The sequence below is a fragment of the Pelophylax lessonae genome (assembly GCF_965119305.1).
Source record: "Pelophylax lessonae genome assembly, chromosome: 4".
NCBI lineage: Eukaryota > Metazoa > Chordata > Amphibia > Anura > Ranidae > Pelophylax > Pelophylax lessonae.
This window is the reverse complement of record NC_138771.1, coordinates 551798623-551822664: the sequence shown is the minus strand read 5'-3', so window position 1 is coordinate 551822664 and position 24042 is coordinate 551798623. Positions and strand designations below refer to the sequence as shown.

At 48.6% G+C, this 24042-nt stretch overlaps 1 protein-coding gene across 1 annotated transcript in view; it reads right to left on the bottom strand.

Annotated features, from left to right (window-relative positions):
* The window catches only part of CKAP2L (cytoskeleton associated protein 2 like), a gene marked incomplete at its 5' end in the record, with an annotated part of 112941 nt that overhangs the window by 55944 nt on the left and 32955 nt on the right, over positions 1–24042 (bottom strand). Inside the window, one exon of the mRNA XM_082253677.1 lies at positions 15065–15083. Within this exon, the coding sequence (XP_082109803.1) occupies positions 15065–15083 (19 nt within the window). The remainder of the gene's footprint in view (positions 1–15064; positions 15084–24042) is intronic.

Genomic DNA, 24042 nt, shown 5'->3' with positions numbered 1-24042 from the left:
GCCTGTGCCTGTCCCACTCGCTGAAGAAGCTTCCATCGCTTGGCAGCGGTATCACCCGTGGCTTCGGTACCGGTTCCGGAGACCAAAGCGCACCTGCACTGGACCGGATCCGGAATAAGGCACCAGCTTGCTCCTCCCTTCTTCCTCTGCGTCCGGCGGAAATGACGCCATACGCCCCCTGCAGAACGCTGCCCTTTCCGGAACCTCACTTCCGGTCCGGACGAGCGTCACTCGATCCGGAGAAATGGCGGCAAATTTGAAAAAAAGGCGGCGGACCTAAGAAAAATCGTTCCGCTCCTCCAAGATGCCTTCCCAGGGCTGTGCTCTGCGGGGTCTTGACTCAGCCTAGAGCACTGAAGAGGAAGAAGGAGCCCATGCACTGCAGTCGGTCGCGTGAATGGGAGAAGCAATCGTCTCCAAAAAAAGGGTAGGTGGACGTAGGAAGCCCGGTCTCTCAGGATAGCACCTTAAGAGCCCAGCTCCCCACAGAGGTGTTCCTCGGCCGGAGGAAACACAAAAACTGATGAATGGTGGGAGAAGCCTCCTTTTAAAATCTGGTGGATGGGGTGTTTCCTGATGAGGAGAGGGAGGAGCCATCTCTCTAAGGTGCTGTCCTGAAAGACGTTTTAGGGAAATCAGTCCCGCGCGCATGCGCGGGAGTGACGTCATCGCGGCTCCGGCCAATCACAGCGCCGGAGCCGCTGAACCCGGAAGAGACGCTGAGGGATCATGTCAGCGCCCACAGCGATGTCCGGGGGTCCGTGTCGGGGCTTCGTTCTAAGGTAAGTGTTTCATAATGAGCTAGTATGCGATGCATACTAGCTCGTTATGCCTTTGTCTTGCAGGTTTTTTTGTTTTTTCTTGGATGAGTTTACTACCGCTTTAATATTTTCACCTTTTTTATCCATTCTTATTTGTCAGCTTGCGCACACCATATGGACTTTAACTTCTTCCGTCACTTATTATCTAATTTCTCGCTTGGGGCTATGTTCTTTTGAACGTAGGCTTGTACACACACTACTTATGGGTTCTTTCAGTTATGGATTCACTCTGACCTATGATTTTTTTTTTTCACATTCCTTTGTATCCCTGTTCTTTTTTCTTGGTTTGTGGGTTCCTGTTATAAACATTATTATTCATTACATAGGAGTTTGCTATGCTCAATGGCATTTTTCTTTTGACACTATTTTACATGCAGTTACAGCATTGGAGCCCATACCAAACACTTTTGATCACTTTCCTGCTTTGGAGGTCCCAATTATGCTCCTGGTTGACACCCTGAGTCCTTGTACCACAGCACCTGTGGCAGGCTCCATGGGCGGCCTTCTTGCTGCAGGTTTACCATTTCACATACAATTGTTATGCAAGTACCTCTGGGGGAGGGACATTCTCCTCCCCTTGGATACTACCCTTTTCTAGTGTTTGAACATAAAATGTTGATTGTATTTCAATATGTTTTATTGTAGATTCATAATGCATCCGCCCCAGAAGTGAAATTATTCACAAAACGCGTAGGGCTTTTGGGATGCATCTTATTATTATTTCTAATATGTTGTACCATTCCACCATGACTGTATGTTTTGCTGCATGACATGTATGGGAACAATGTTTGTATGTATCATTTGAATATACTATATACTTGTTACTACAGATTAAACATATGTTTTTTTCAAACATTGACCATTTTGTGGATGCCATAGATGCCTCATTTAAAGTCCAAAACAAACTCTCCTTTTTTACACTGAATCCGGGATGGAGACGTATTTATTATACGTTTCATTTAAAATCCCAAACCCTTTTCTTGCTAGTACTCAAGGCCAACTTCTGTTAAACCCCCATTTAAAAAGGAAGGTCAAGACCCGATCCACCGAAAAGAGCGAGGAGGAACTCCAAGGGATTCACACCACGCAATTTACGTCTTTCATGTACGATGGTAGATCATCCGAGAAGTAGATTTCCTAACCTTTAGCAGGGAAGGAATCAATGATTCAGACAATCCCCTATCCTTCAGCACCTGGCTTTCAACAGCCAAGCCATCAAAGCCAGCAACTGCAAAGCAGGATGGAAGATTGGCCCTTGGGACAGCAGATCCTCCCTGTGAGGAAGCCTCCAAGGAAAGGCCGGCAACCAGCCGCATCAGGTCGGCGTACTAGGCCCAGCGAGTCCAGTCCGGGGCCACTAAAATGATCGGAATTCCTTCTGCATTGATCCTGCATAGAAGTCTTGGCAGAAGCTTGAGAGGAGGGAAGGTGTAAAATCATAAGATACTGACCCCATGGGGAACCTCTGTACCTTTCTGTTGAGCCGAGATGCCAACAGATCCACCTTAGGGATGCACCACCGAAGACACAACTGAAGAATCACCTCCAGATGAAGAGGACCATTCCCCCTGGGCTAACGCCTGCCAACTGATGTAATTGGCCTGACAGTTTTCCACTCGGAAAAAGTGAACAGCAGAGAGGGCCGGAATGAATTGTTCTGCCAACCTGAGAATGCCAGCTACCTTGAGAGCCACCAAGACACTTCTTGTGGCCCCTTGGTGATTGACATAAACCCTGGTTGTGGCATTGCGCACTGGACAGCCTTGGAGACGATCCATCCAACGTTCCAGGCACAGCCTGATCGCTCATAACTCCAGGACATTGATCAGTAGTCAGGATTCTTCTAGGATCCAGACCCCCTGAGCAGAACTTCTGCCAAGGACGCCTCCCCACCAGGACAGGCTGGCATTCGTGCGACCACTGTCCAATACAAGGGTAGGAAGGATTTTCCCTGCTGGAGAACAAAGCAACCAAATCAGGGACTCTCTCGTACCCAGGGGCTCAGCTGGATTTGGTTGTACAGAGACTGCGGATTCTTGTCCCATGCGATGAGAATCTCCCGTTGCAGGGACCTCGTATGGAACTGCGCAAACTGCACCGCCTCAAAAGGTGGACACCATCAGGCCCAGCACCCGCATACAAGTCCGGAAGGACCATTATCTGCTGGTCAGCAGGAGACGAACTGCAATCTGCAGTGTCTGACGTTTATCCAGAGGAAGAAATACTCTGGCTAATGTGGAGTCCAGAGTTAGCCCCAGATAGCCTAACTTCGTAGAAGTGACCACAGCTGACTTCTGGAGATTCAGAATCCAGCCAAACTCCTTCAGAGTTCGTACAGCGATCTCCAGGTTTTCCGGCAAGCGCAGCAGAAGACTGCTTGCAGAAGGGGATCGTCTAAATAGCCCAGGACTGCGAGTCCCCGCTGGCGTAACAATGCTAGTATCAGGGCCAACATTTTAGTGAAGACCCGGGGAACAGAGGCGAGACCAAAAGGTAGCGCCACAAAGTGATAATGTACCTCTCCCACTGCAAAGCGTAGGAAGCGTTGGTGACCGACATGTGAATGTGAAGGTGTGTGTGTGTGTGGTAGAGGTGTGTGTAGTGGAGGGCTGTGTTTGTGTGTGTATAGTAGAGGTGGATATAGTGGTGTGTGTGTGTAGTGGAGGGCTGTGTTGTGTGTGTATAGTAGAGGTGGGTGTAGTGGAGGGTTGTCTGTGTGTATAGTAGAGGTGGGTGTAGTGGAGGGCTGTCTGTGTGTATATAGTAGAGGTGGGTGTAGTGGAGGGCTGTGCTGTGTGTATAGTAGAGGTGGGTGTAGTGGAGGGCTGTGTTGTGTGTGTATAGTAGAGGTGGGTGTAGTGGAGGGCTGTGTTGTGTGTGTATAGTAGAGGTGGGTGTAGTGGAGGGCTGTGTTGTGTGTGTATAGTAGAGGTGGGTGTAGTGGAGGGCTGTGTTGTGTGTGTATAGTAGAGGTTGGTGTAGTGTAGGGCGCTGTGTGGTGTGTATAGTAGAGGTGGGTGTAGTGGAGGGCTGTGTTGTGTGTATAGTAGAGGTGGGTGTAGTGGAGGGCTGTCTGTGTGTGTATAGTAGAGGTGGGTGTAGCGGAGGGTTGTCAGTGTGTATAGTGGAGGGCTGTGTTGTGTGTATAGTAGAGGTGGGTGTAGTGGAGGGCTGTCTGTGTGTGTATAGTAGAGGTGGGTGTAGTGGAGGGCTGTGTTGTGTGTATAGTAGAGGTGGGTGTAGCGGAGGGTTGTCTGTGTGTATAGTAGAGGTGGGTGTAGCGGAGGGTTGTCTGTGTGTATAGTAGAGGTGGGTGTAGCGGAGGGTTGTCTGTGTGTATAGTGGAGGTGGGTGTAGTGGAGGGCTGTGTTGTGTGTGTATAGTAGAGGTGGGTGTAGTGGAGGGCTGTGTTGTGTGTATAGTAGAGGTGGGTGTAGTGGAGGGCTGTGTTGTGTGTATAGTAGAGGTGGGTGTAGCGGAGGGTTGTCTGTGTGTATAGTAGAGGTGGGTGTAGCGGAGGGTTGTCTGTGTGTATAGTGGAGGTGGGTGTAGTGGAGGGCTGTGTTGTGTGTGTATAGTAGAGGTGGGTGTAGCGGAGGGTTGTCTGTGTGTATAGTGGAGGTGGGTGTAGTGGAGGGCTGTGTTGTGTGTGTATAGTAGAGGTGGGTGTAGTGGAGGGCTGTGTTGTGTGTGTATAGTAGAGGTGGGTGTAGTGGAGGGCTGTGTTGTGTGTGTGTATAGTAGAGGTGGGTGTAGCGGAGGGTTGTCTGTGTGTATAGTGGAGGTGGGTGTAGTAGAGGGTTGTCTGTGTGTATAGTAGAGGTGGGTGTAGTGGAGGGCTGTCTGTGTGTATAGTAGAGGTGGGTGTAGTGGAGGGCTGTCTGTGTGTATAGTAGAGGTGGGTGTAGTGGAGGGCTGTGTTGTGTGTATAGTAGAGGTGGGTGTAGCGGAGGGTTGTCTGTGGGTGTAGTGGAGGGCTGTGTTGTGTGTATAGTAGAGGTGGGTGTAGCGGAGGGCTGTGTTGTGTGTATAGTAGAGGTGGGTGTAGTGGAGGGCTGCGTTGTGTGTATAGTAGAGGTGGGTGTAGTGGAGGGCTGTGTTGTGTGTATAGTAGAGGTGGGTGTAGTGGAGGGCTGTGTTGTGTGTATAGTAGAGGTGGGTGTAGTGGAGGCCTGTGTTGTGTGTATAGTAGAGGTGGGTGTAGCGGAGGGTTGTCTGTGGGTGTAGTGGAGGGCTGTGTTGTGTGTATAGTAGAGGTGGGTGTAGCGGAGGGCTGTGTTGTGTGTATAGTAGAGGTGGGTGTAGTGGAGGGCTGTGTTGTGTGTATAGTAGAGGTGGGTGTAGTGGAGGGCTGTGTTGTGTGTATAGTAGAGGTGGGTGTAGCGGAGGGTTGTCTGTGGGTGTAGTGGAGGGCTGTGTTGTGTGTATAGTAGAGGTGGGTGTAGCGGAGGGCTGTGTTGTGTGTATAGTAGAGGTGGGTGTAGTGGAGGGCTGTGTTGTGTGTATAGTATAGGTGGGTGTAGCGGAGGGTTGTCTGTGTGTATAGTAGAGGTGGGTGTAGTGGAGGGCTGTCTTTGTGTATAGTAGAGGTGGGTGTAGTGGAGGGTTGTCTGTGTGTATAGTAGAGGTGGGTGTAGTGGAGGGCTGTGTTGTGTGTGTATAGTAGAGGTGGGTGTAGTGGAGGGCTGTGTTGTGTGTGTGTATAGTAGAGGTGGGTGTAGTGGAGGGCTGTGTTGTGTGTGTGTATAGTAGAGGTGGGTGTAGTGGAGGGCTGTGTGTGTGTGTGGTGTGTATAGTAGAGGTGGGTGTAGTGGAGGGCTGTGTTGTGTGTATAGTAGAGGTGGGTGTAGTGGAGGGCTGTGTTGTGTGTGTGTGTATAGTAGAGGTGGGTGTAGTGGAGGGCTGTGTTGTGTGTGTGTATAGTAGAGGTGGGTGTAGCGGAGGGCTGTGTTGTGTGTGTATAGTAGAGGTGGGTGTAGTGGAGGGCTGTGTTGTGTGTATAGTAGAGGTGGGTGTAGTGGAGGGCTGTGTTGTGTGTATAGTAGAGGTGGGTGTAGCGGAGGGCTGTGTTGTGTGTATAGTAGAGGTGGGTGTAGCGGAGGGTTGTCTGTGGGTGTAGTGGAGGGCTGTGTTGTGTGTATAGTAGAGGTGGGTGTAGCGGAGGGCTGTGTTGTGTGTATAGTAGAGGTGGGTGTAGTGGAGGGCTGTGTTGTGTGTATAGTATAGGTGGGTGTAGCGGAGGGTTGTCTGTGTGTATAGTAGAGGTGGGTGTAGTGGAGGGTTGTCTGTGTGTATAGTAGAGGTGGGTGTAGTGGAGGGCTGTGTTGTGTGTATAGTAGAGGTGGGTGTAGTGGAGGGCTGTGTTGTGTGTATAGTAGAGGTGGGTGTAGTGGAGGGCTGTGTTGTGTGTATAGTAGAGGTGGGTGTAGTGGAGGGCTGTGTTGTGTGTATAGTAGAGGTGGGTGTAGTGGAGGGCTGTGTTGTGTGTATAGTAGAGGTGGGTGTAGTGGAGGGCTGTCTGTGTGTATAGTATAGGTGGGTGTAGTGGAGGGCTGTGTTGTGTGTATAGTAGAGGTGGGTGTAGTGGAGGGCTGTGTTGTGTGTATAGTAGAGGTGGGTGTAGCGGAGGGCTGTGTTGTGTGTATAGTAGAGGTGGGTGTAGTGGAGGGCTGTGTTGTGTGTATAGTATAGGTGGGTGTAGCGGAGGGTTGTCTGTGTGTATAGTAGAGGTGGGTGTAGTGGAGGGCTGTCTTTGTGTATAGTAGAGGTGGGTGTAGTGGAGGGTTGTCTGTGTGTATAGTAGAGGTGGGTGTAGTGGAGGGCTGTGTTGTGTGTATAGTAGAGGTGGGTGTAGTGGAGGGCTGTGTTGTGTGTATAGTAGAGGTGGGTGTAGCGGAGGGTTGTCTGTGTGTATAGTAGAGGTGGGTGTAGTGGAGGGCTGTGTTGTGTGTATAGTATAGGTGGGTGTAGTGGAGGGCTGTGTTGTGTGTATAGTAGAGGTGGGTGTAGCGGAGGGTTGTCTGTGTGTATAGTAGAGGTGGGTGTAGTGGAGGGCTGTCTGTGTGTATAGTGGAGGGTTGTCTGTGTGTATAGTAGAGGTTGGTGTAGTGGAGGGCTGTCTGTGTGTATAGTAGAGGTGGGTGTAGTGGAGGGCTGTGTTGTGTGTATAGTAGAGGTGGGTGTAGTGGAGGGCTGTCTGTGTGTATAGTAGAGGTGGGTGTAGTGGAGGGCTGTGTTGTGTGTATAGTAGAGGTGGGTTTAGTGGAGGGCTGTGTTGTGTGTATAGTTGAGGTGGGTGTAGTGGAGGGCTGTGTTGTGTGTGTATAGTAGAGGTGGGTGTAGCGGAGGGTTGTCTGTGTGTATAGTAGAGGTGGGTGTAGTGGAGGGTTGTCTGTGTGTATAGTAGAGGTGGGTGTAGCGGAGGGTTGTCTGTGTGTATAGTAGAGGTGGGTGTAGCGGAGGGTTGTCTGTGTGTATAGTAGAGGTGGGTGTAGTGGAGGGTTGCCTGTGTGTATAGTAGAGGTGGGTGTAGCGGAGGGTTGTCTGTGTGTATAGTAGAGGTGGGTGTAGTGGAGGGCTGTGTTGTGTGTATAGTATAGGTGGGTGTAGTGGAGGGCTGTGTTGTGTGTATAGTAGAGGTGGGTGTAGCGGAGGGTTGTCTGTGTGTATAGTAGAGGTGGGTGTAGTGGAGGGCTGTCTGTGTGTATAGTGGAGGGTTGTCTGTGTGTATAGTAGAGGTGGGTGTAGTGGAGGGCTGTCTGTGTGTATAGTAGAGGTGGGTGTAGTGGAGGGTTGTCTGTGTGTATAGTAGAGGTGGGTGTAGTGGAGGGCTGTGTTGTGTGTATAGTAGAGGTGGGTGTAGTGGAGGGCTGTCTGTGTGTATAGTAGAGGTGGGTGTAGTGGAGGGCTGTGTTGTGTGTATAGTAGAGGTGGGTTTAGTGGAGGGCTGTGTTGTGTGTATAGTAGAGGTGGGTGTAGTGGAGGGCTGTGTTGTGTGTGTATAGTAGAGGTGGGTGTAGCGGAGGGTTGTCTGTGTGTATAGTAGAGGTGGGTGTAGTGGAGGGTTGTCTGTGTGTATAGTAGAGGTGGGTGTAGCGGAGGGTTGTCTGTGTGTATAGTAGAGGTGGGTGTAGCGGAGGGTTGTCTGTGTGTATAGTAGAGGTGGGTGTAGTGGAGGGCTGTCTGTGTGTATAGTGGAGGGTTGTCTGTGTGTATAGTAGAGGTGGGTGTAGTGGAGGGCTGTCTGTGTGTATAGTAGAGGTGGGTGTAGTGGAGGGTTGTCTGTGTGTATAGTAGAGGTGGGTGTAGTGGAGGGCTGTGTTGTGTGTGTATAGTAGAGGTGGGTGTAGTGGAGGGTTGTCTGTGTGTATAGTAGAGGTGGGTGTAGTGGAGGGTTGTCTGTGTGTATAGTAGAGGTGGGTGTAGCGGAGGGCTGTGTTGTGTGTATAGTAGAGGTGGGTGTAGTGGAGGGCTGTGATGTGTGTGTGTATAGTAGAGGTGGGTGTAGTAGAGGGCTGTGTTGTGTGTATAGTGGAGGTGGGTGTAGTGGAGGGCTGTCTGTGTGTATAGTAGAGGTGGGTGTAGTGGAGGGCTGTGTTGTGTGTATAGTAGAGGTGGGTGTAGTGGAGGGCTGTCTGTGTGTATAGTAGAGGTGGGTGTAGTGGAGGGCTGTGTTGTGTGTATAGTAGAGGTGGGTGTAGTGGAGGGCTGTGTTGTGTGTGTATAGTAGAGGTGGGTGTAGCGGAGGGTTGTCTGTGTGTATAGTAGAGGTGGGTGTAGCGGAGGGTTGTCTGTGTGTATAGTAGAGGTGGGTGTAGTGGAGGGTTGCCTGTGTGTATAGTAGAGGTGGGTGTAGTGGAGGGTTGCCTGTGTGTATAGTATAGGTGGGTGTAGCGGAGGGTTGTCTGTGTGTATAGTAGAGGTGGGTGTAGCGGAGGGTTGTCTGTGTGTATAGTAGAGGTGGGTGTAGTGGAGGGTTGTCTGTGTGTATAGTAGAGGTGGGTGTAGCGGAGGGCTGTGTTGTGTGTATAGTAGAGGTGGGTGTAGTGGAGGGCTGTGTTGTGTGTATAGTAGAGGTGGGTGTAGTAGAGGGCTGTGTTGTGTGTATAGTAGAGGTGGGTGTAGCGGAGGGCCTTGTTGTGTGTATAGTAGAGGTGGGTGTAGTGGAGGGCTGTGATGTGTGTGTGTATAGTAGAGGTGGGTGTAGTAGAGGGCTGTGTTGTGTGTATAGTGGAGGTGGGTGTAGTGGAGGGCTGTCTGTGTGTATAGTAGAGGTGGGTGTAGTAGAGGGCTGTGTTGTGTGTATAGTGGAGGTGGGTGTAGTGGAGGGCTGTCTGTGTGTATAGTAGAGGTGGGTGTAGTAGAGGGTTGCCTGTGTGTATAGTAGAGGTGGGTGTAGTGGAGGGTTGCCTGTGTGTATAGTAACGTACAGGAGGATGACATATCTCCCCCTCTATAATGTATCCCGGCGTTCGGTCCTGCTCCCCGGTATATCTCACCCTGTGCAGTCTCTGCCGCTTCCATGTTCACACCGCAGACCGCTACACTTCTAAATCCAACCGCCCTACATTCAAACCCCGCAACCAATCACGCTGAAGCATCGAAGCTTTCTTTCGAAAAACTTTATAGACAACAAACACGTTCTCGTCATAATGCACTCTGATTGGTCAGGAAGTTTGTTGGGCGGAGCTTCTTTTTATTCTGCAGACTAGTGGTGCCTGTGTGGAAGGGGAGGGGGATGTGTCGTTGTAGATGATGGGTGTGGTCTATGGAGCGGTTCGGGTATAAGGATTGGTCTGTGATCAGTGGAGAAGAGTGGGTGGGTAGGGAGGATGGAGTGTGGTCACGTTACACGTTACACGGTGCACTGTGGATAACAGTAATCACTTCATTTGTAGTTTAGAGCATTTGTATTCCTGCAATAATAGATTTTACATTCCCTGTTAAAGTAGATATTTAGGGTTAAAATAAAAAAAATTGGCGAACAGTCAGGATTTTCAATGCAGAAGAGACATGCTTTGCCTTTTCTGAATTAACTACTTCCCCTCCAGAAGATTTACCCCCTTCATGACCAGGCCATTTTTTGCAATACAGCAGAGCGGTATGTTAACTGACAATTGCGCGGTCATGCAACACTGTACCCAAATAAAATATTTGTCCTTTTTCCCCCACAAATAGAGCTTTCTTTTGGTGGTTATCTGATCACCTGTATAGTTTCTATTTTTTGCGCTATATACAAAAAAAGAGCAGCAATAAATAAAAAAAAAAAAAAACAATATTTCTCTTTTGTTTATGGATGGACATAGCTCCTGATATTTATAACCATTGGGTTATACTGCCCCCTACATGAGTAGGACACTAGGCAGAAAAGTATTCCAGGGTAAGGACCTAGTTCCTTGCTGGGATCTTTGGTCCTGGCAAAGTTTTTTTGTTTTTAGATAGAAACTTTTTCTCCTGGATTTTTCCTGTGAGATCTACAATCAACTGCCAGACCGTGCGACGGGCTGGATAATCTAGATCCAGTGGTCACCCCAGTCTAGCCAGCGAGCAAACCTCAGCTCCTCGCTAGGTCAACTGCTATATAGCCTCATTTGGATGTGAGCTGGTCTGCGAGTTAAACACCTCGCGAGGTTGCATACAACCGGGTCTAGGCACCAATCGCAGTGTTCCTCCTGGCCGACAGCCCCCCCATTTCGATGGAGAGGTGTTTTGTCCCGACCTGGTTCCTAGTATGGTGAGTAGCTGTCCCCTCTCTCCCCCTGAGGCTTTTGGGGTGGACATGGGCCCCTCCTTTGGACAGTCGGATCCCCAGATTCCCCTCCTTTCCGCAGGCACCCCCCCTTGCGACTGCACACAAATAGGCGCTGGTGGATGAACTGATTGTATCTGTGCGTGAGACCCTAAACATGGAGGACACAGCTGAATGCACTCACAAGCCATCCAGAGCGGCAAAGGTGATTCCTTTCCCTGCCTATTTTAACAGAATTGTCGCTAAAGAGTAGGGACGATCAAAGCGGCTGACCGGAAGGCAGAGGCTGTGGCCTGCAATATGTACACTCTGGCTGGTTCAGCAATGAGACGGGTATTCCCCATTGCCCTAGTGTTGCAAACTCTGACCGAGTGGGCTAAGCTCTTACTCCGTGACCTGGAGGGGGAACAACTCCCCCCTGCCTTTGCCGAGCTGGTGGAAAAGCTGGTCCAGGGGCTGCAGTTTATCTGTGATGCTTCTTTAGATGCGGCTCCCCTGATGGCTCGCCTCTCTATTTTGGCAGTGGTCTTTTGGCTCAAGTGCTGGTCTGCGGATCAGACTTCAAAAAAGGCCTTGACTGATCTTCCTTTCCAAGGCAATTGCCTGTTGGAGCTACCCTAGATGACATCATTAAAGGTCTCACAGGGGGGAAGAGTACTTTTCTTCCGCAGGCTACTAAGGGCAAGGAACCTTGTCGTAGACCTGGGCCTTCCTTCTCATCTCATAAGAATTTTTTTCGTCCCTCAGGGTCGACTGGTAAGGACTCAAAGCCTTTCAGGGCCTCTTCAGGAGGATCCAAACAAATCTGGTCTGGCAAGCCAAGATCGGGCTTCTCCAGACCCATGGACAAGGCTCCTTCAGAATGAAGGTGCGCCCTCACCCGTACCGGGGGTGTAGGGACGTCATCGCTTGTTTCCGGATCCATGGACTTCCCTGGTGCAAGACAAGTGGGTCCACAAAGTCATTCGGTCCAGCTAGAACAATCAGATCCGGCTGAGTCAGAAAACAAGGTATTCTGATATGGTGGCTTTGTTCTCCAGTGCTTCAGCTGGGAAAATCCTTCCTCCCCTTGTATTGGACAGTGGTCATCATTGATGCCAGCCTGTCTGGCTGGGGAGGCGTCCTAGGCAAGTATTCTGCTCAGGGGATCTGGACGCTAGAAGAGTCCAGACTACCGATCAATGTCTTGGAACTCCAAGTAATCAGACTATGTCTGGATCATTGGACGGATTGTCTTCAGGGTTGTCCAGTGCGCATTCAATTGGACAATGCCATGGCCATGGCTTATGTCAATCACCAAGGGGGCACAAGAAGTGTCCTGGCGGCTCTGGATATAGCCAGCATTCTAAGGTGGGCAGATCGGTTCGTTCCAGCCCTCTTTGCCCTACACATTCCCGGGGTGGAAAATTGGCAGGCGGATTACCTCTGTCGGCAGGCGTTGGATCAAGGGGAGTGGTCCATTCATCTGGAATTGTTTCATTAGCTGTGTCTCTGGTGGGGCACCCCAAAGGTGGATCTGTTGGCATCTTGGCTCAACAGAAAGGTGCAGAGGTTTGTGGCTTGTTCAGAGGATCCTCTGGCAGATGCCACAGAAGCGCTGGTGGCCCTGTGGGGTCAGTATCGGCTGATTTACGCCATCTCTCCTCTCAAGCTTCTGCCAAGACTTCTCTGCAGGATAGAGGCAGAAGGGATTCCGGTCATCTTAGTGGCTCCGGACTGACCTCGCCGACGTTCCTTGGAGGCTTCCTGTCAGGGAGGATGTGCTGTCCCAAGGACCGAGCTTCCATCCTGCTTTACAGTCGCTGGCTTGGATGGCTTGGATGGTGAACACCAGGTGCTGAAGGATAGGGGTTTATCTGAATTGGTTATTCCTACCCTGTTGAAAGGTAGAAAATCTACTTCTAGGAAGATCTACCATTGTACGTGGAAAAAGGACCTTGCGTGGTGTGAGTCTCCTTGGGTTCATCCTTGCTCCTTCTCGGTGGTTCGGATCTTAACATTCCTTTAACGGGGGGTTGAACAGAAATTGGCCTTGAGTACCATCATGGGCCAGGTGTCGGCTTTGGCGGTCTTCTTCCAACGACCTTTGGCCACACACTCCCAGGTGTGTACCTTTCTTCAAGGGTGTCCTACATTTGGTCCCTCCAGTGCAGGCTCCATTGCCGCCGTGGGATCTCAATTTGGTGATTTCAGCTCTACAGAAGCCTCCCTTTGAAAATATTCGGGAGATTCCCCTGCCTACGCTGTCACAGAAGGTGGCGTTTCTGGTGGCTATCGCCTCTGCACATGCAGCGTTATCCTGTCGTTCACCTTATCTGGTGATTCACAGAGATAAGGTGGTTCTTCGCCCCTGTCCGTCGTTCCTTCCAAGGGTTGTCTCTGATTTTCATTTGAATGAAGACATTGTGTTGCCTTCCCTGGGTCCCAGGTCTAAACATCCGAAGAAAATTGCCTTGCATGCCTTGGATGTGGTCCGGGTAACTAGGGTGTACCTGGCAGCTATGAAGTCTTTCAGGAAGTCAGACTCTCTATTTGTGCTCACGGATGGACCTCGAAAAGGGTTGTCTGCTTCCTCTACCACCATTTCCAGATGGATCAGACTACCGGTGGTTCAGACCTATTCTATCTGGGATCAGGTTCTTACTTTCCCTGTCAAGGCGCATTCTACTAGGCCGCTTAGTGCATCCTGGGCCTTCCGTCATCAGGCCATTGGAGCACACTTATGCAAGGTTTTATAAAGTGGATGCTTCCTCTGGCCGCAAGGTTTTGCAGGCTGCTGTTTAAGAGGACCTGATCCTCTTTGAGGGTTTATTTTTTTTTTTTTCAGGTGGGCTCCAGTTTGGTTGAGCTCCTGTTGCCTGGTTGGCTAATTTTAGCCTTGGGAATTTTTTGGTTATTCCCACCCCTCTTGTTTAACACTGCTTTGGGACGTCCCAATGGTTATGAATACCAGAACCTGTGTCCGTCAATGAACGAAAGAGAAAATGTGATTTTTTGACTTACTGTAACATCTATTTCACTGATGTTCATTGACGGACACATCACCTACTCCTCTGTGGAGTTATTATTCCCCTTACATTGCTTGTAACAAAACTGAGTGGCTATAGCAGAGAGAGGAAGTATACCCCTGTCTGGGCACCAGGAAACCAGACCACACAGGGATGCAGGTAAAATATAAAATAAATCAGTTTATTGGAGCGAACAACAATTAACACACCGCAAGCAGTGGTGGCTGGAAAATAGGGGGCGCAGGGGCTAGTCATTGTGTAAAATCAGCATTAAAAAAAAGTGTACCTTTAATATGGCAGTGGGGCACCGGACACATTGCTGGCTATGGGAGGGGTGGGGGCTTTGGCATCATATGCCTTTTAGAGTGTCCTCGGGGCGCAGAGCGATGCGCCCCGAACACTCCCACTCTCAGTCTGCCGTCTTGTGATTGGTCCAGCCTGGCAGCATAGCACCAGGCTGGACCGTGAAATGCTGCATCCAAGTAGTGTGTAGCCTGCAGGTAGATAAATAAAAGAGAGAGATAACAGAGCAGTGCCACCTGAGTGTAGTATTAAAACAATCCTTTATTGGCATAAAAGGTAATGCACTCACATGAGTGATAGGAAAGCAGGCTTTACTGCAAGTCATCCGATCCACTGCAGGGGAGGCAGGAGAGGTGTAGACAGCCCTGGGTCCTAGCTGTGTCAGTGGCTTCTGGCACCTCCTGGTGTCCTGTCGGCATCACAGCTTCTCCCTCATCACATCCGGTGGAAGCGGGGTGGTGTGTGCCCCTTCGTCAGGCATTGTAGCCTGCAGGTAGGTTCACATTCAGCAGATAGTGAGGCTAGCCATAGCCGCCTCATCAGTGCCCATCAGTACCACCTATCAGTGCCCACCAGTGCCACCTCATCAGTGCCCATCAGTGCCACCTATCAGTGCTGCCTATCAGTGCCACCAATCAGTGCCCACCAATGCTGCCTATTAGTGCCCAGGAGGGCTGCCAATCAGTGCCCAGCGGTGCTGCCAATCAGTACTCATCAGTGCTGCCAATAAGTGCCACCTATCAGTGCTGCCAATCAGTGCCAATCAGTGCTGCCAACCAGTGCTGCCTATCAGTCCCTATCAGTCCCTTTCAGTGCTGCCACTCAGTGCCCAACAGTGCTGCCTATCAATGCCCATGAGTGCACTGAGTGCAGGGATGAGGAGATGAACTCAGTAACCAGGCACATTGTCCATGGGGGGGCTGGCCTGGTTGGGCACAACTGAAATCGGTTGATGTTTATTATTGCCACATGCCGATCTTTAGTAAAATAGGTAATCACCACACTACTATTTACAATAAACTACTGGTAAAATAAAAAGTGTCAGTAAAAGGCTTTCTGCTAAGCACTGTTAGGTGTTCCCACATCACAAAAAAAAAGAAAAAAAAATGTGCAGCGCTAACTCACTAATGGTGGAACCCTCTTATGTATGGAAATCTTAATAAAGTTAAATATTACCACAATACCTGTCTCTGTAATATGTAACTGCACATAAAACACACATCAAACTGAAAATAAGACATAAAAATGAAGGTAGAAACTTCTCTTATAGATATTTGCCATACAGATTAACTTCAAGTGCAATAATTCCAGAGATATGTGATTTCACATGTAATATACATCAAAAGGAAAATAAGGCATATATCTTTTTCAAAACTTAGCAGGGATGGTGGAACCCCTGTACAGATATTTGTCATACAATTTAAGTGCAAAAACTTTTTAGTTGGAAGGTTCACATCAGTAGAGAACTTTAGAATTTTTATTTTTTAGATTGTTACACTTAATTTTATATGTTTTAGTTACTATTATAATGTAAATTATTGCACTTGAAGTTTATTTTCCACCACCCATGCTAAGTCCATGTCTTTATGGACCTTGCTTTGTGCACTGGTGAGCAGTCATGTTGGAACAGGAAGGGGCCATCCCAAAACTCTTCCTACAAAGTTGGGAGCATGAAATTGTCCAAAATGTCTTGGTATGCTGACGCCCTAAGAGTTCCCTTCACTGGAACTAAGGGGCCAAACCCAACCCCTGAAAAACACCCCACACTATAATTCCCCCTCCACCAAATGATTTGGACCAGTGCCCAAATCAAGGACCATAAAGACATGGATGAGCGAGTTTGAGGGGGAGGAATTTGACTGGCCAGCACAGAGTCCTGACCTCAACCCGATAGAACCCCTTTGGGATGAATTAGAGCGAAGACTGCGAGCCAGGCCTTCTCGTCCAACATCAAGTGCCTGACCTCACTAATACGCTTCTGGAAGAATGGTCAAACATTCCCATAGACACACTCCTAAACCTTTGTCACAACCCACCTGGGGTCTTGCAGTGGAGAGGGAACCCAGTTGCAGTGGAACAGCACTCCCTTACAATCACGACCCTCAGGAGTCCCTGGAAGTGGGAACAGGGCCCCACAGGGTCTGTGGTGGCACGGAGGCCTTTAATGAAGAGGAGGAGGTAAGGTCGACAACTCTGGAGTCAGGTCTGGCAGGCAGTCAAGGAGTATCCACCTGAGGGAGAAAGGATCAGGAACCAGGAACACAGGCAATGCAATTAGCAGACACACAGGAGCAAGGAAAATAACCAAGCACTAACTGGAAGGTGTGCTTGGTTTATATAGGGAGCCAGGATCACATGACCCGCCACCTCCCACCAGTAGGTGGGGCTGCCAGGTGCTATAAAGGGAGGTCAGAGACCCAGCGCCATCTTGGTTTGCTTCATAGAACCTGATCTTACCAGATCTTCAACTCTCCTCTCTCCCTCTGTGTAAAACACTGTAACCGCATGGCGGCCGCCATCTTGCCATGACAGTGTGCTGCTGCAGTCCTCAGAGGTGAGGGGAGGAGAAGGAGCCACCGCAGACCCGGAGGGGGTGTCTCTGTGACCGGCAAGCACCGAGACTCTGTTGCGAGAACGCCGCAGGTGCCCAGACGCAGGTGAGTACGCGGCAGTGCCGTGACAACCTTGTGGACAGCCTTCCCAGAAGAGTTGATGCTGGTGTAGCTTCAAAGGGTGGGCCAATTTAATATTGAACCCTACGAACTAAGACTGGGATTCCATTAAAGTTCATGTGCGTGTAAAGGCAGGCGTCCCAATACGTTTGACAATATAGTGTGTGTATGTATATATATATATTATTATTATTATATAGTATTTATATAGCGCCGACAGTTTACGCAGCACTTTACAACTTGAGGGTAGACAGTACAAATACATACATATACAAATACATATATACAAGCATGTGTGTTTCAGCTTTGGGGTGCAAACCCTAATGCAATAGGCTGTGCACGCCTATGATGTTAACCCAATACCGCACCCCCCTCTTTGCATTAACCCATTACTTACACCCCATATCCATGAATTGCCACATATTGCACCCCCTCCAACTGTGTACAACATTAACCATTTGGTGCACATCTCTATACATTAACCCCTTCAATACCAAAAAAAATAACCGCGCTAAACACACTGTAAAGGAAAATAAATATATGTGCTAAATGAAATATACACAACTGAAATAAAACGAAAAGGTCAAAGCAGCAGCTGAAGTGGGAACACACCAGTTAGAGAATATACTCACTCACCTCCATCTCCATGAATTACTACTTATTGCACCACCCCCCATCTGTGTACATCATTAGCCCCTCCTCTTTCCCCCACCTATTGTGATACATTAATCCATTAATCTTACTGCTCTCTCCATGCATTACCCCTCACTGCATCCCCTCATTGCAATATATAACTCCTTAACCTCTTAATGATATAGTGATATAGAGATATATATCTATATCTATTTTCCTTCCAATCTCCATACTTCCCTTACTGCACTCCCTTATCTTCATATAAATCACCCCCCCCCCCCATATCTATACATCCCTCATTTACATATGCATTATCTCCCTTACTACTGTATACTCAATGGGGGGGGGGGATTAGGAGTACACTGGGGACTGACCAGGATCAGTATGGGGGAGGGGGGGCACTGCCCAGGATCAGCCATTTACCATATTTTCCTTCCACTTCACAATTATGTGCCGGTCTATCACATAAAATACATTTACGTTTTTGGTTGTAAGTTAACATGACAAAATGTGGATTATTTCAAGGGGTGACTATGAATACTTTTTCAAGGTACTGTACCTTGATTACTGAAGGCCCCTTTCACACTTGTGTGATCTCAAAGTCATGCAATTTTTTTACCGCATTTTTTGCCGTGAAGCAATGCATAATACATTTTCTGTTTGTGCCCCCCCCAAAATTTTGAGCACCAGCCGCCACTGACCACAAGAGTGAGGTAATGGGAGCAGGAACAAGCCGGGGTCAAGTCCATAGCAGGTAGCCATCCAAGCCAGGGTTGAGTCCAGAAGTGGGTAGTCTGTCAATGCCAGGTCATCTGCCAATGCCAAGTCGAGAGCCAGGAGAGTCGTCAGCCAAGCCAGGTCATACACGTTGGAACACAGAGAACAGAAGACTGCTAGCAGAGATGCACCTTTGAGCACAAACACAAGGGCAAGGACTTGTGTTTGTGCAGGTGATAGATATAGGTGATAGATATAGTCAGGTGTGCAGCATTAGCACTATGAGAAGCCCAGGCAGCAGGCAAGTGATGATGCAATCAGAGTCTATAAGAGGCCGCAGTCTGCACATGTCCAAGATGGGCAACAGGAGGGCAATGTAAGAGCTTGACAGTACCCTCCCCTCAATGTCCCCTCCTCCGCAGAGCAAAAAACTGTTTCTGAGCGAGCATGGAAAGCGCGGAGAAGGAAGGGTGGATGAACATCAGCGGAGAGAACCCAGGAGTGCTCCTCAGGACCATAACTCTTCCAATGCGCCGGGTATTGAATCTGACCTCAGAACAGACGAGAATCTAAGATGCTACTAGCTCATACTCCTCATGATTGCCTACAGAAATGGGACAAGGGCGAGGAAGTGAGGAAGTATAGCGATTGCAAACCAGTGGCTTCAAAAGTGACACGTGAAAGACATTGGAGATACGCATGCCAGGGGGAAGACCAAGGGCAAAGGCCACCAGGTTCACCTTACGGAGGATGCGAAAAGGCCCAACAAAACAGGGTGCCAGTTTTGGAGTGGGCACCCTGAGGTTGAGATTAATGGGTCGACACCCACACCCTCTCCCGACCTGGTACGAAGGAGCAGAGAAACGTCTGTAGTCTGTCTGGAGCTTCTGACACTGTGCAGAGACCCATAAAGACTCTTGAATCTGCACCCAAGGGGAACAGAGGGCACAAAGATCATCCTTCACAGCCGGGATGTCCTGGGGCGAGAATGGCCATGAATGGAGACATACTGGAATACGAGTTGATGGCAGAGTTTCTGGCAAACTCCGCCCAGAGTGACAGATCAACCCAATTGTCCTGATGGTCAGAGATATAGCAGCGAAGGAATTGCTCCAGAGCTTGGTTGGAACGCTCAGCATCACCATTGGTCTGCAGATGGTAGGACGAGGAGGAGAGTGGATTAAAAAACTGGGGCAAAAGGCGCGCCAGAAACTGAAAACAAAGTAGCTCCCACGGTCCGAGACAATCTCCTTAGGCAACCCGTATAAACAGAAGACCTCCCTGGCAAACACAGAGGCAAGTTCCTGAGCGGTAGGCAGCCGCTTAAACTGAACACAGTGGCACATTTTGGAGAACCGGGCGACAACCATGAGGATAACCGTGTAACCTTGAGACGAGGGAAGTTCCACAATATAATCCATGGCTAGGTGAGACAGGGACGCTCCCCATTAAGAATAGGTGGGAAAGAAAATGTAGGAGCCAATCTGGTAGCCAATCTGGTAGGAGGCCTCCATAGGCACTCCTTTAATGATGGTCTCTCCCTGAGCCTGGTATTGATCAAAATCAGGAAGGAAATGAGAGCCCCGAGTTCTTCAGGGAGATCCTTTGCCGCAATCTCATTCTTCAATGCATCAGAGAGACCATGAGAGAAGACACCAGAGTCTCATTATTCCAGTCCACCCCTGCTGCCAGGGTACGAAATTAGATGGCATACTCGGCAATGGTTTGTGTACCCCGTTGAATGGACAGGAGCAGCTTAGCATCAGAGAAAGCGATTAGGCACATTGAATACTCTACGAAAGGAGGCAACAAAACTCAGGTAATCGAGTATCACATGATTATCGCTCTCCCATAAGGGATTCGCTCAGGCCAAGACCTAGTCCAGGAGCAATTTTCAGGAATTAGGACTGCAATTGCTCCACTTACATCAAAGGAGGATTATAGAGAGGTCTGAGGAGTACCCCAGGTGGACTGATATATCTCTTTATACTGCACAATTCCATTGGGCTGCAGGTGAGCGAGCATTGCACAAAGAGGTGTTAAGCAGGTGGATGGATTGGACACATCTAGCACAATTATTTTGAATGAAGAAGCACTGCATGTGTTGAAGATACACAAACGGTATTTGAGATTGTCACCTATCTTTATGATTTCACTTTTTCCTTGTAATGTTTTGATTTTTGGTTATAAGGTGCACACTAGACACCTAGCATGGATTATTGTGTTATTTTTGCATCTATTTATATCATTATATGGTTATTAATTTTGGTCACCTGGGTATGGGCCGAACACCCCCCTGTTCGGTTTGCTCCAGAACACCGCGAACAGTGGAAAAGTTTGTTCGAGCCATGAAAAAAAATTTTCAATAAAAATACCCCCGGGACAGTCAAGGCTAGTACATTCCACAATGGATAGCCTCTGTACTGTCCCGGGTTGCACTTACCTTTTAGAAGAAATACTTACCTTTAAAATTTCTTCTCCAGTGTTGCCATCTTGGATGTGGGCAGCTGAAGCCAGCGCGATCCTCTTCTGCGTCCTCTTCCGTGTCATCTTCTCCCAGAATGCGCCTGCACCGGCCCCGCTCGGCATGCCTAGAAGCTGTTTAGCAGTGAATGTAGCGCCGCACCGGAAGTGACGAGCGGGGCCGTGCCGTCGCATTGATTCCTGGGAGCGATGACGTTCAGCTCCCAGGAATCATTGCAATGATGGCGTGGGCCACGGCCGCCGAGGGAGGAAGTGGAAGAAAGGTGAGTATATTTTTCTACAATAATAAGGTAAATAAAAAAAAAAAAAAATCGTAACTATCCATTTCCATTATTGGTGACTAAAAGTAAGCGGATGGCCACAAAATCGATTATGTCGATTTTGTGGCCGGAACTCCACTTTAAATGCAAGTTATTGCCCAAAAAAAAAGTGTATGGGGTTCCGGGTACTGCCCTGGGGGACATGTACCAATGCAAAAAACTTTTTTTTAAATAATCGTTTTACAGGAGCAGTGATTTTAATGATGCTTAAAGTGAAACAATAGAAATTAAAAATTCCTTTTAATATCATGCTTGGGGGGTCCCCTTAATATGCCTGTAAAGTGGAGCATTTGTGCGATGTATGTAGCCTGCTGCAGCAATACTGACATTTCTAAAGGAAAGATTGTCATTTAAACTTGCTCGCTGCTATAATGTATTGTCAGCTCCCAGCAATACCATTATACCAGCAATAATAAAAAAAATGAAAAAAAACAGCATAGGGTCCCCCCCAGTCCCTTTGGGTCTGGTATGGATTTGGATCTGGTACGGCAAAATTATTTAAAAAAAATGTAATACAAAATTCAAATCCCATGTACTTGTCATACAGGTGCAGAAAAATTGGTCCTTGGTTGTTGGTGGTGCCTAAACACCCCAACCCCTAGCAGTTACTCTTGCTGGGAGCAGGAATGGGCCCTGCTGTTAATACAGGTGCAGAAAAATTGGGCCTTGGGTGTTGGTGGTGCCCTAAACCAAAAATATTGTTGGAAGCTAGCATAATCAAGATTCAGGAATAGGATAGGTAGCATATGCAGTCTTCAAGGGATGCCAGACCCCTAGCAAACTCAATCAGTTACATCAGCATCAGAGGCTTGATAGCTGCTGTTGATCCAGGATGGTTCGTTTTAATAAATGTCAGCTGGTCAAAAGAGTCTATGGATAGACGAACTCTTTTATCTGTCACAAAACCTCCAGCAGCACTGAATGTCCTTTCGGAAAGCACTCTGGAAGCAGGACAGGCCAGTAACTCGATTGCACGTTGAGCAAGTTCTGGCCAGTGTTCCATCCTCAAGACCCAGTAACCCAATGGATGATCAGTTGGAAAGGTCCACAAGCCTGCTCTTGCACCTAGATAATCCTGTACCATATGATGAAGACGCTGCCGATGGTTGCTTAATCCTAACAGCCCTGGGCGCTGAGGACTAAAGAATTGTTTAAAGCCATCGGTCAGCCGGGGTCCTTCTCCACCGCTCCTCCTTTGGCTGAACGATGCCTCTAAAACACATCCAGAGAATGTTAACCTTCCAGTGTCTGGAAAGGTGTTACACAAATTTTTCTTCAAGGCGTCCTCAAGATGTTTCATCCTCTGCTCCCTCTGTGAAGGCAATGAGCTCTGCAACTTTACCCTTGTAAAATGGATCAAGAAGGGTTGCCAACCAGTAATAATCCCTCTCCTTGATACCATGAATCATCTGGCCTTTTTGCAGGCTTTGCAGATTCAGGGAGCCCATGCAGCGTAAGTTTGAGTAGGCATGAGATTCTAAGTCCTCTGGGTCACTAAGGATGACATTGTCAGGAGCAACCTCTCCCCAGGCACGTATAAATCCTGGGGTTTCTGGGGAATGAAAACCATCCCTTGAGGACTGCTGTATGTTATCCTCTACATCCATGCTGCCACAATCCTTCTCCTCCTCTTCCTCCTGTGTGTTTTGTGGCCCCGCAGGAATGTTATCTGCATAAAGGGGGCCTTGTGAAGAAAGTCCTCATCTTCCTCCCACTGTTCTGCGTCAAATGCCCTGTCCATGATTCAATGAAGCATGTGATCCATCAGGAAGACTAGAGGGATAGTGTCACTGATGCAGGCATTGTCGCGGCTCGCCATCCTTTGTGGCCTCCTCAAATGGTAACAGGACAGTGCATGCATCCTTTATCAGCAGCCACTGGCGTGGTGAAAAGAAGCCAAGCTCAACTGAGCCTGTCCTTGTGCCATACTCACACAGGTACTCATAGATGTCCCTTTGCTGCGTGTGCAGTCACTGCAGCATTGCCAAATAGTGAGTTTCACCTGGTGGGCATGTCACAAATGAGGCGGTTGGTGGGCAGGCTTAATTCCCGTTGAATGTCAGATAGCCGAGCACTGGCATTGTATGACCACTTGAAATGGCCACAGACATTTCTGGCCTGTTCCACAGTCTCTTTGTCTACAGCTTCTCCTTCCATAGCCTCACCATCATGCACGGAGGAGTGACCTGAATTATTTGATCATATTGTCAGTTACATGATGCTGGAGCATGTGCAGCAATTTGAATGCTCCTATAATGGTTCCCAGGTTGAGGAAGGGAATAACGTGAGCCTAAAGAGAGGGGTGACAATGACGGACAAGAAACTTGCAGTCATGTTGCCACAGCTGCAGCATACTGCCAAATTTGCTCTAGTGATGAGTTGGGAGAAGATGATGAGGTCACTGACTGTACTTGGGTGCCTGAGAGAATAGAGGAGGAAAGTAAGGAGGAGGAGGTGCCACCCTATTGCATCACACCACAGAGCTCCACAGGCGCAAGGCGCTGCTGACTCCCCGCTGACTTTCAAAAGTTCATTGGTGTGGGCTTTTTTCAACACATGTGCAGTAGACCACAGCGTTGCTATTGCAATCTCTGTCTGAAGCGGATCAAGCGTGACCAGAACACCACCTGCTTGGGCACCACATGCTTGACAAGGCATATGACGACCTGCCATGCAGTCCATTGGCTACAGCATCTGAAATACCAACATCATAAAAAAAAAGCATATTTCATCTTGCTCCTCATCTGAGATCTCTACCCCTACTATACCTCATGTCTTCTCAAAATCCTGCACTAAGAGGGATGATGGTATAGCAATGAGGGCCACAGATACTTGCACCCAATCTGGTATGAGCTTGTGTGACAGAGGACGAGGAGGATGAGGACGGCTAAGTTATCCACTCCACCAACTTTTCTTCATGTTGTGGCTCAATAACACCGCCAGCACCGGAAAAAAAGGACAAGCGTGCCCCGCCTGCAGAGAATGCACCATGTCCGTGACCACCACTTTTCATTGTGGACACAGAGGCTACTTGCCCTCTTTTAGTGGCCTGTGAGCGTCTGCCTCTCCTTGTTGGCCTTTCGGACATGATGTGGATTTTGGGGGGTTTTTATAACTATTTATTATAGAACGTGGAATGGAAATATGATTCTTGGGTGCAATAATTTTGGGCTTGGTGCTGTTTTATTATTGTGTTTTATTTTTTGGGGAGATTTTTATAACTTTTTAGTATAGAGTGTGGAAAGGGAATATGGTGCTTGGGTGCAATAGTTTTGTGCTTGGTGTACTATAAACCATTTTATTATTTTTTGAATTAATAAAGAAAAAATAAAGCCA